Raw genomic sequence first — 12,935 nt, forward strand, 5'->3', positions numbered from 1 at the left:
CCCATTCATCATATGGCAATTAGCAAACCACCACTACCACTGAAATGTAGCGGACGAAATTAAAGAAATTGTTGTGAAAATGATGAACGAAGTCGAGAAAGAAGCCAATAAAATAAAATAATTCTTAATCATTGTATGCATCTCAATAGCGATTATAGCGATCACCCATTAAATTAAGGAGAATCAACACCACCAATTAGGGAACACGATTCAAGGAGAATCAACTCACCAATAGAAACAAATCCCCCATAAATGTCTCCTCTACCAACAATTACCTACTTCGTTTTCTTTAAATTACAAAAAGAATTTTCAATGAAAAAGGTGCTACAATGAAGAATCATACAGACAGATCTATACAATGAATAGTCATAATCATACAAAAAAAATAATAATAATAAATAACAATAACACAATTCTATACTTAAAATATCACTTCACACAATAACTGGGCAGCCTTCAACCTCAATGCCTTCCACAGTTGGGCAAGAAGCCAATGGGCATCCATCCGATTCACTTCCCCACCAGTTGAAATTAACATGTTGCATCCCCAAACATAAGTACAACAATACACCCATGAACGCTAACCCAGCATCAAGTGCACCTGATAGGACATAGTTGTGACGAATCCACCAGTTCCGGTAATACCTATAAGCAATAAAGCCAGACATAAAACCAATAAGAATCCAGCTGGTGTAGTTGACAGCAGTGGCCGGGGGCATTTGATTCGTTGCAGTTAAGAGCACAGGCATTACAAGTAGTTTTATCCAATGCTGGTTCGGGAAGGCCTTGTGTGCAAGCCATACCAGGAGAGGTGCTAAAGCCCCAATTAAAAAAGACCAGTTGATTGCAGAGTAGTAGCCAAGATCTCCAAATATTCTGCGTGGCCCGATCAGGCCCCAGATGACAGAAGCATCATAGAACACATGGTCACCGGGGCAGGTCCAAGGGCTGCTGGCAGGTAGCAGGGCCCTGTCACATATGTTTGGGATGGTGGCCATGAGCCACCATGCTGTTCCTAAATGCACCAACGCTGATACTAGAGTACCAACTACCTGATCAGAGCATCCATCGTAACAGGATTAAGCACTGACCTATTAGGTATTAGATAAATTAGAAATTCACTGGTGAAAAATTAGATACTTATTGTTCTCTTTTAGTTCTCTCTGAAGGGGAAAAAACTGAAAAGAACAAACCTGGGCCATGAACATTGCTCTTGGAGGAATTTTCATGTAATGACCGAGTTTCAAGTCTTGCAGAAAGGCGACCCCCTGCTTCATACTGATGTACCCGTACACCTTAAAGCACATGTTAGCAACTGGATATCCTGGATAAATATACCCAATGATGTACTCTGTGATCACATTTAAGCCTGGAGTCTATTTACAAATGAGAGATTGGATGTTAGAATTATAGTTATTTTAACAAGTATTTGTAAATAATAGTAAATATCATAGGTCAATTTTAATCAACTTCATATATATGAATGTATGCATATATCTACTAAACTAAAGTGATTATAGACACTCCTCTAAATCCTTCAGCAATGCCATTGCTACATCAGTAGATATATCTAGCTTACACAGAGAAATACAATCTTGCCGGCAGTTTAAACTCAGATGATTTTGGGTAATTTTGCAGTATAGTACTAGAGAAAGAGCATAGAATAGTACCTGATTTGTTGTGGCGGTTATGACTCCAATAGGCAGTGTGAAAAAGAAGGCAAGGCTGCATGCTAGCAAGACACCCCACCATGGTAGCTGAAGTTGATCGTTGTAGAACTCACTCGTAAATATGATTGATGCAATATTCACCAAAAAGATACATGTGAACCACCATTCAGGAACTTGCTTGTATTTTCTCATAAGCTTTGTGTGGATATCCATCTTCTTCTCTTGGAAAGCAGACTTGCTTAGCTGCAATAATTCTCTACACCCTTGGAAAAGTGAGTACAACTGACAGTGGAATTTGATCTAGCCTCTACTATCTTGGACAATCTTGATGAACAAATTAGAAATGGAGAAAAGAGACTTGAAGAAGTAAGTCAGAATTGTGCATCTGAGATATTGGATAAACCTCATAAATATAAAGATAAGCAGATTGCAAAGTACAAGGGAGCTATCCCAACCTAAGAATTGCAGCTTACCTTCCATGGAAGAGGAAGACGTGAACAATAGTGGCAGTCAGGCAGGCAAAACTAACAGCATACGTCATAGCAAATAAGGTACTGAGATAGAGACGGCCCTCACGCTCATAGGCCTCTAAATCAATGTGGAAGTTTTGGTCTAAAATTGTTGAGATATTGTACTTTTGGCCACTGGATGTGAAGAGGCCATCTGAAAATATTGGAAAGGTCCTGGCCTTGTAGATATTGAGCCAATAGGAAATTGGCGTAATGACATACATCATAAGGATGAATCCGAGAGCAACATTGACAGTAGCAAACCACGGGCTGGCAAGTGGGCTCCCAAGGTAAGAGGATATGCTTGACCAATCAAGTCCAATTGCACCAATCCCGAGACCGTGGAGTCCTGAACCTAGCTGTTGCGCCAGGATAGAAGCAGGGAATATCCAACATACCCAGGACAGGGAGGTTAGTTTTGGGAAGAGGTAACCTGGAAAGACATAATAAGTAAAGCTGCAAATGAAGATGATGAGGAAGAACTGGGTTCGTGTTAATCCACCCTTAGGCCTCTTTTCTCTTTCATGTAATGCCCTGCCATTTTCAAGAAAGTTGAACTGAAGATGAAATGAGTAACTAAAGAAAAACCACAAATTCAAGAGTACAGAAAGTTAAACATCACTTGGTACCATCCAGTTTAACTGCTTACACTGACTTTAAATTGCAAAAACAGAAAGGTAGTTAAATGATTGCACATTTTTTCCAAATTGTTTTAGTCATCAAGCTCAACGTGAAGGAAACACGAGTCTCACTTGCACAGCACCATCCTTAAATGTTCATTAGTGTAAGACTTTCTGGTCATAAAGTGCAAAGCATGTTCTAAATCCAAAAACACTATTCATATTGTTTAGGCAAATCATGCTTCATGCTCTTAAATCTGGCACTGAAGCAACACGTTTTTATTTCATAAAAATCTAAAATGAAGGCAAAATAAGACTTGGGGTCTTAGCTATATATATGCAACGAAGGCCAAATGCTACATAAGTACAAAAAGTGACTTGATTCAAATTGTAGACTTGCAAAAGACAAGAATTATGTAAAATAAAACACAGGTTAAATATTGAGAAAGGATCAAAAAGGAAAAAAATGGCATAAAGAACTTGCATAACAGAGTGAAATACTTCAAATTTTGGACAAGAGTTTGTTGATTTGAGTTGATGAGTTAGTCTGGAAACTTCATTCCAACTGAAATGCTTGGTGTACTGGATGCAGTTGCCTCATTTAGTTCACTAATTGATATAGTGGGGTAAATAATGAAAAATTGATTGAAATTTTATTATCATTTAAAAATTAATGAAAGTTACATTGATCTCATCACCTACCAAGGTAATGAATTTGCTAAGAAAAAAACATCGTAGCCTAAATGGTAAAGTACGTAAGTTAGTAGTAAATCCACGTGTGCGTTTTAATATCCAAAGGAACTTGAACACCATATTCCATCTCTGCTTGCCTATATAAAAAAGATAATTCCATATTTTTTTGAGGTAGCATATTATTGTGGCTGGTATAGAATAAGTAATTGATCAATGCAGATCAAGCTGCACAAGCAGTCTTAAGTTGAACAAAATCAAGTCCATCATGCCGTAAGAGAGTTAAAGCGGCTTGTATTTAAGTTATGGACTCAGATTATCCACATAAGGGTGTATCAGCAGTCAACATTAGGAAATCCAACTGTTATCACTAATGGTCCATCTGGTATAAGCAAGAGAGAGAATAAGTTTTTTTTTTTTTTTAATTAAATAGGGTTGGATAATGGATATGCCTTCTATTGTTTGAAGAGCAAAAGCAGAATAAAAAGGAATATTAGAGGGAAGGTCATCCCTCCTACCAACCAACCATACTCCCAAAAATGAAAGGAAATCGAGAGAACGAAGCTAAGTCTACTATGAGAACAACTCATGGTTCTTACTTTACTTACCTTACGGAAAAAAGAATGCATGATGAGCTCTTCTTTTGATCACTCTTGACGCATAGAAAATAATACACGATCTACATTATTGTGTCTCCCACATTTAAAGCAATCCCCCATTAAAAAGATCCACATGTGAATCCTGAAGCAATTCAACTTATTATTTAGACAACATTCAAGTTAGATGATCCTAATGTTGGGATCATATGCCCTACAAGCCAATTATTTATTATTAATTCGATATTTTATTAATAAATGTGATATTCATGCATTGGGCTTTACATATATTTGTATGAGATGCATTATTGTCCTCAAGTTGCATTATAGGTGACTTAAGTGTGCAAATGAGATTTACATGCAGGAGATTTAGGCTCACCGGTTTCTTGCACCTTGGCATTGTTCGCAGTCAGAGATAAAAGTTGGACACTTTTATCTGTAAGACTGTAACACACTTGACCTCTATAAGATAGGATGGTTTGTCTCGACCATTGGGGTACTTGACTCTAAGGCAGTGTGTTAGTGTGCTTGGAGTACAGTGAACTGGATCACCGTAAGATCACACCATACAAATTACAGTTATTATTTTGGTGTGATTCTTATCTACTAGATACATTAAGCTCTAAATCCTGAGAGGTTTAGTAGACTCAAGTTTCAGTATTGATCACTTTGACTTACTAACATGTGAGATCTTTTAAAGTCAATACCATGGTATCTTGGGTGGCTAATGTTGGAGCTCTGGGAACACAAATGCTCAACATGGAATCCATACTCTATAAGAGTTAGAATATCCCCTTGGTGCAATTTTATAAGTTTGATCACTGGAACCTGGCCAGGACATTTTAGTAAAATATTTACTAAATTATTTTTCTATTATTTATTGAGAAAAAATATTTATTTTGAAAAATTCTTTTATAAAAGAAATTCAGTGATCATAAGTATTAAATTGGTTACTCAAGGAATATAAGATGTAACCATGCCTTAGGTGGGACAATATTTATTTTCCTTGGGGCTAGTTATGTATATTCGGTAGTGGAAGGACTTATATGTAGTTATTTAGTATGACAGGACCTTGTTGTAATTTCTAAATCCTAGAGTGCAATTACAATATTATTGTGGTGCTTATTGTAATTAATTAGATAGGATAAAGTTATGAGATAACTCTATCTCTATCTAATAGGAGTTATGATAAGAATCCCTTTTGATCCTCATCTCTAGCCCCATCTATATACACGATATATCTCTCAGGTTAATTATTCAATTTTTCATGCACAAACCCGATACAGAATAATTGAGAGTGAGAGATATAGGGTTTTCACAAACTTGTGTGTTCCGGGGATATAGAGGTGAAGTTTTACTGGTGTTCAAGGCCAAAGGAGGAGCAATCCAATTAACTATATTTTCAGAGTGTTGACGATTAATCAATCGTCCAAAGGTATGAGATTCTTTCAATAGTTATTGATTTGGTGAAATATCATGTGGTTAAGATCCAGAAAATTTTATAATCGCTTCCATTTTGCCTTCACCTAATCCAATGAATTTTATATAAATTGTTGTACAATCATAACCCCTATCTCTATATTTATGCACAGTCAAATTACAAAATAGGACCAATAGATGCTCACGAGTAGGGATGCCAATAGACAGTTAAGAATGGACCACCCCATTTTCCAAAACAATCTAAAGAAGGGAAACAATTTCCAAATCTGTAGCAATCCGTGATTCTCTATCTCTCTGTAACTTCTAAGTAAAATAACAACATAATTAGAAAAAATGATGGAACATGTATACAACTATTATTATAAACGACACCATACATATATCTTAATTGTAATAAAGACGAATCAAATCGAGGTGCAACACCATTGTTTCATGGCTTGAAATAATGGTGTTGCCCCTAAGTCACATAATCCTCCCAAAGTGGTGTCGCTCTCACGTTACGGGTATGAATTGGTGCTCTGAGAGAAAATTCTTCACCATTTCGCAAATTCAATTTGTCAACCACAATTGACATTAATAATAAACAACAATGCACCATAATATTTTTAATATCGAAAACTGCTGGAAAGGTCCATAACTAGGAATGAACCTGAAATATTAAGAAATGATAAGAAATTCTTACCACATTTTCACTCATTTTATATTGATCATTTTTTGTTTTTGTTATTTACTTGATAAATGTCCAAATTGTAAGAGATATCTGAACAAGTTCTTAAAAGCATGTAATCTAAAACTAAAAGTATCACATTATGTACACATATATTTGCAACCAAAAAGCATTTTATACATTAGAACTATAATGTGCATGGCACTATAGGAAGGCAAACCATTTTGAGTAAATTTTAGACTTATGTGCGTGTGACAGTGTTTTTTTGTTTTTTTTAACAAGTTGTTTCACTACAGCACCTAAAAGCAGATTCCAGATTCCCTCTCATCCAGTACCGTCACATGCCTATGCAAAGGCACATGCTACCGTACAATACAAACTTTGTAACCTGATATTCAATTTTTGGTTTTTTTACTCTCCTTTTTTTCGTCCGCATACAGAATTACAATACGAATAATTTAAAAGAAATAGGCAAATGTGATAGGAGAATCAAGATTCAGCCAGCATGTACCTGAACAGCGAAACCTGAACTAGATTTTGAGGCCACCACATAGCCGCCGGCTCCACCAAGTACCGCCGGAACATCCCGGCCCACCCGAACCCCAACACCTGTGTCGTTATAACGACGATCAACGACACAAAGAACGTTAACTTCTGTTTATAAAATATCTTCACGGCGCTAACGACATGAATCGCGTAAACGTTCCCCGCACCGGAGTTCGCGAATATCGTGATCAGCACGTGCTCCTTCACACAGAACGGCCCCGGATTCAACGTGAATTCCCATTTTTGCCCCTTGAAGAACACTCGCTCCGTGATCGTCGACGCCATGAAGTGGCCGAGAGGAAGCACCGCGATCTGAGCGGAGATCGACGTGATCGTCAACGGCTCTCTCCTGTACCAAAAGAACTGGTTCAGGAAGGAGAGCAGAACGCAAGCTAGGGTTCCGAGAATCCACGTACGGAAGGTCACAACCGGTAGGTTCGGATCGTCGGTGACCGGAACTGTGAGCGCCACTTGCTCGATCGGAGAGTTTTCGTCGCCGGACGATTCGCCGGGTGACGTGTACGAACCAGAGGCATTGCTCTGCTGAACTGTTAATTCACATAGAAGAGTCGTGTAGGCATCAACAAATAAGTAGAATCTGAAATCTGAAGTGAAGAAATTGAATACTTACTAAGTGGAGCTGAGATTTCTTGAGTGGCTTCCATATGAAATACTAAGAATTTTCTCTCTCTAACATCTGTCTTTGATGTATGAAATTTCTCTCTCTTAGAATCTGTCACCTATTACGGGGTGCATCTTTGAACTTTCAAACAAATCAATAGATATATGAACTTTCTCACTCCAGTTTCTTTCCTGGGTGGCTTCAGAATCTCCTCAGTATAACGTGTTTGACTCTTTATCAATTATTACGGAGTATTCAAGAACGAACAGACAAAAGCCGTAATTCATGATATGTGCCGCCGCAGTTTAATTGTTGATGCGGAATTTGATCTTGTCCGTTCAAATTGGTGAAGAAATTGCATAGTCGAATCTACAATTGTTTATGGCATTCACCACCGTTTGATTGGTATTTCTTAAGTGGGACCTGTTATTGCTTGAAGTCATTGATGACGAAGTTGTGTCGTGACGTGGGCAACACAAAACGCCCACCTGAGGTAAGCCCAATGTATCTAACCGGTTTAACGTCTAGATCATGCGCTCTTTGTTTATGGTATTTAAAGGCGCGTTGGGATTGCTCTTAAAAATATTTTTATTTTAAAAAATGACTTAAATAATAAAACCCGTTATTTTTAAATTTTAATCATAAACATTAAAGGCCCAAGGCGCACAAAAGCGCAAATGTCTTCTGGAGCTTGAAGCGCAAGGCGAGGCGTACGCCCGACTGAAGTAAGACTGAAGTAAGACATACGTTAAAAAAAAAAAAAAACAAAACCCACCCAATAAAATATTAAAGATATAATAATATATATAAAAATACAAAAATCAATTAAATAAATTACTTAAGTTCAATATTCAATTCAACATAAAGATGCCAAAGCCAACTAAATCAAATACTTGAGTTCAAAGTGAATAATCAAACATATTAACATAAAAATGCAAAAGTCAACTAAGGAGAATTAGTTATTTTCATTACCCCTGTCCATATATATTCTTGTAAGTTTGTAAATTGTAACTCTGTTTTTCCTCTGATTTTGTATTTGCACAAACCAGAAAAGTGACAAAGATGGTGTACTCTATGGTCTATACACTCACATATCAAGATAAAGATGGATACAGGCTGCTGGCAGGAGATGTATAACATGTTGATACATTTATATACACACATTTATTACTTGCATATACTATATGAGATTTATATACTATATGAGATGTAATATATATGCATATATGGACTGTATGATACCATATACCAACTGGTGGATTATGGAGTATAATAAAAAAATAAAAAATAAATAAAAGAATAGAGAAGAGCAAAGAGAAAAGAGTCGAGAAGAAGAATAGAGAAAAAAAATAAAAAAATAAAAGAATAAAAGAAGAGCAGAGAGAAGAGAGCCGAGAAGAAGAATAGAGAAATAAAAAATAAAAAAATAAAAGAAGAGCAGACACTAGACAGAGAGAGCCGAGAGATTGAGAGAAGAAGAATAGAGAATAAAAAATAAAAAAATAAAAGAAGAGCCGAGACTTGGCTCAAAGAAGAATAAAATAATAAAATAAATAAAATAAAATAAAATAAAAAAGAAGAGCAAGAGACTAGAGTCGAGACTCGAAAGAGCCGAGAGAACTGAGAAGAAGAATAACTGAAGAAAAGAAAAAGAAGAAAAGAGAAAAAAAAACATACCGACGAGAAGAAGAAGCAAGAATGAGAGAAGGAGATAAGAAGAAAAGAGGGAAGGAGAACTTACCAGATCCGGCAGATGTAGATCCGAGAGTCCAAGCTTCGGCGCTTCGCAGATCACTAGTACTCTGTCTCTTTTTTTTTTTTTGCTTTGTAACTTCCAAGTCTTTTGTAATAAATAAATAAAAAGTAGAAATAAACAAATAATAAACATACACAACTGTCACAACCAAAATAATAACAAAATAATTTTTTAAAAAAAGACTGTTTTTCAAACAGGCACGCTATAGCCCTGCGCCTTAGACTAAAAAGCGCGCGCCTAGTTCAACACCCTCGGCTTAAGCCTTTCAAGGCGCCAAGGTGGCGCCTTGCGCCTCAGGCGTGCGCCTTTGGCGCTTTTAACAACTATGCATAAACTCCCAACTTATTTTTAAAAAATTCCATACACTTTAAAAAGTTATCACATTAACCCAAACATGTATCCAACCCATTAAATAAATTGTGAAAATATCAAATTTGACCTTACTATTTAAGATAAATTACACTCAGACCCCATGAGGTTAGGTCATTTTTTAACTAGAATAATATTTTGGTTTTAATTTTCACTTATATATGAATTAGTGGTTTAGCATTTCACTTACACCCCAAATGTCAATTTTTGATGCGATCAAAGTATTTTTGAGGTGTTAAATTACTATGTTATCCTTTGAACTCATGTTGACTCTTTTTGTGACCAAACTACCCCTCTGTTTTTCCACATGGCATGCCCTTTTGTCTAATCTCCTCTCATCTCCTATTCTTCCTCCTCCCCAGACCATCATCATCCCCATTCCTGCTCATCCACCACCTAAATCCCACCTCACCAACACTGCAACCCTAACTCTCTTATCTTTCCCCGGTACTGTTTTATTGTCAGTGGTGAGTAGTTTCGACCAAATTGCAGACGGTATTGATGTCGAGAATCATCCTTGGCCTTTTTGGGTTGAAAAATTATGGGGGGGGGGGGTTTCGAAAGGTAAAAATTAGGGGTTTTGATGGAAAGATGTGGAGGAGAAAATTGGGGCAAGTTGAAGACAAAGATGAAGACAACGGTCAGTTGAAGACGAAGATGGAGCAACACGGCAAAATGAAGAAACCAATCCATAACAGCCACCAAAAACAGCACCACTGTGCTCCATCATCTCCAGTCACTTCACCGTCGCCAATTCGCTATTCTCGTCAAACCCATAGACCGCATCAGTCCCTACCGTCCCACTGGCAATCCCCTTTAACCCACTACCCAAATTGAACCGCTTGACCATCCAATGACACGGCCGAATTATTCCCAAATGATTATGCCGAGATGGTCGAGAAAAGCGACCCACAACCACTATGTTCTGTCGTACCGTAATTAATGAACTGACTTTTATTATTCTGCTTTAAGTAATGTGATACTCCCGGATTTTCATACGCGGGTTGGCCAGGCCCATGCCCGAATACCCGAGGATATAAAAAACAAATGGTAATAAACGAACACAGAATACAACAAATGAAAAAAATAAGAATAACTGAAATGTTGATCAGAAACTAAAATTATAAATAATACCTCATAACAAACTTTCCATTAATACATTCTTCGGATACAAAAAATCCTCCAATTTTATACAACTCGAGAATCCATAATATGTGGACTCTTGGAAAACCAAAACTGAACATCCAACGACCTACAACTAGATACTGGAATCATAAAGAGAACTCCTATGTAGACAATCCTGAAGAATGAAGTAGACGATCCCTGCTCAGCACGAACAATCTCTAGTCCTGACGAATACCTGAAAAACGATGGTGGGTCAGGCCCACAAACAAGTTCTACTCTACTACAGTCCAAGTAGAGACCCGATACGCAGATACATCCTAGACAACCCCAACAATAGCTATATAGTCCATAACTATATATAAATATATATCCACACTAAAGGACTCTCACTGGACTACAAATGGGGTCTCAACCTGAATAGAAGGCAACATGCAAAACGCACCTGAAGTGGACATGTATACCTAAGCCTAACAGAGTATACCTCTACCATCATAGCCAACTATGCATCCCAATGCATATATGTTCCCTAATAATCGATCCTGAGACCCAAACTCATATCGCAGTACCATAATTATATATATAAATTCTATCCAAAACCAAAGCAGTGCCGCTCAACTGTTCGTTACATTGACACGACATATAATTAGGATTTAATATTATAATTAATTCATTTTCCTATTCCAGAATAGGTAGGAATTAGCGTTTTGATCTAATCTGTTTCTAATATGCCACCGTCCCATACCGGTGCATATAATCCACAATAAGAAGTATTTAACTTCTTTGGTTTATCCGTCCCTATAATGCCACCGTCCCATATCGGTGCATTACATCCATCCAGTCCAATAATTGATGAAAACTATTAACATAACATATCAACTAATTCCATAAACAAGCAGAATAAAAAAAAATAGATATCTACTCCAGCAAAATAATAACTTTAAGTAGAATGCATTTAATTTTTTACAATCATAAATTAACATGCATCTCAAATAGATTATTTTAACCTCCAAGACATAGTTAAACTATTTAAATTCAATTAATTGGTTGAATTAGTTTAACTCCATTATTCCTCAATTTAAATTGCTAAATAATAGCAAGCAATTTATTCCTTCAATAACAATACACAAACCTACTTAAAGTGTCATATTTTTCAAGTCCATTAACTTATTAATGTAGATTATGCATTATAGGTGTTAGTCCCATCATCTCAACCATCTGATTCATCTAAATTGTCACAATGCCATTGGAACAACCCAAACTACCAAACAGAACTTAAAAAAAATCAATTTCTGCAAGTTCCAGCGGGAGAGCAAGCTCCCAAACTTCGAGAGCAAGCTCTGCCCTCATGGGAGCCGGCTCCCCACAAATAGGAGCCGACTCTGTAGTGCTAGGAGCCGGCTCCCTCCAAGTAGGAGCCGGCTCTATCCATGAGGGAGCCGGCTCCCTCTATTAGAGAGCCGGCTCTTTTTCCCTAAGAGCCGTAAACTGATTCCCGATCATCCTTTTCACCTCTGGCGATGTTCAGAACTCTCTGTAACGATTTATTAAGGTTCCTAGGATCTAATCCATGTCCAAAATTTATCCAAAAATACATATAAATACAGTATGCATCAGCATAACAATTAACATACATAATATGTAACAATTGATACAGTAAATCAATTACAATTAATAACACCCAATGTGGTTAAATCATTGGATTAACATGCATACAAGATTAACTTTAACGTCCAATTAAGTCCTGAAGATTCTCTAAGCATGCACAGAACACAAGTCAAAGGAAATGAGTAAGAAATACAACTTGCCTCTTAAGGTTTCGGTTTGAAACCTTTAACCGTCCTCTGCTTAGACATTTCCGGTGACCTTTGATTGTCGTCAAGCCTCTTACTACTCTGGTTCTAATCCACAATCAAACCATCTTCCTTCTTCCTTGGTCTGGCCTTTCAACCCTTGGCCAAAACCCTAGCTCCCTCTCTAAGTTTTTCTCTCAAACTCTCTATCTCTAAAAAGTGGCGTGAATAGGGTTTCTTCCAACCCTTGACAGACAAACCTAATATATATATATATATAGGCTTATACAAATTGTAATCCCAACCCGATATTAAGTTAGCTAATTATAAAGAAAAGAAAAGAAAATTAAAATATAATTACATATAATATAAGGTCCTGAACGTCCTTGATAACCAAATATACATAAAATGTATAAATATATATATAACCTATTTACATAATAGTACTAATATTATCATTAACAATAAATAATTAATAATAGTAATACTCTATCCTGTGAAATATATATATTCAAATATATATATAACCAAACAT

At 36.7% G+C, this 12,935-nt stretch overlaps 1 protein-coding gene across 1 annotated transcript; it reads right to left on the reverse strand.

Annotated features, from left to right (window-relative positions):
• Window positions 1–209: 209 nt before the first annotated feature.
• Window positions 210–7,596, reverse strand: LOC132285434 (oligopeptide transporter 7-like). Its single transcript, XM_059787628.1, has 6 exons — window positions 7,370–7,596; window positions 6,704–7,286; window positions 2,144–2,713; window positions 1,671–1,926; window positions 1,194–1,376; window positions 210–1,052 (listed from the first exon to the last, which is right to left on the reverse strand). Exons 1-6 carry the CDS (start codon window positions 7,401–7,403, stop codon window positions 435–437), a joined length of 2,244 nt encoding a protein of 747 aa, XP_059643611.1. The 5' UTR covers window positions 7,404–7,596; the 3' UTR covers window positions 210–434.
• Between the last annotated feature and the right edge of the window lie 5,339 nt (window positions 7,597–12,935).

The sequence above is a fragment of the Cornus florida genome, unplaced genomic scaffold (genome assembly GCF_030987335.1).
Source record: "Cornus florida cultivar Cherokee Brave unplaced genomic scaffold, ASM3098733v1 CherokeeBrave_3.0.0_Hap2_Chr11, whole genome shotgun sequence".
In the NCBI taxonomy this organism is placed as follows: domain Eukaryota; kingdom Viridiplantae; phylum Streptophyta; class Magnoliopsida; order Cornales; family Cornaceae; genus Cornus; species Cornus florida.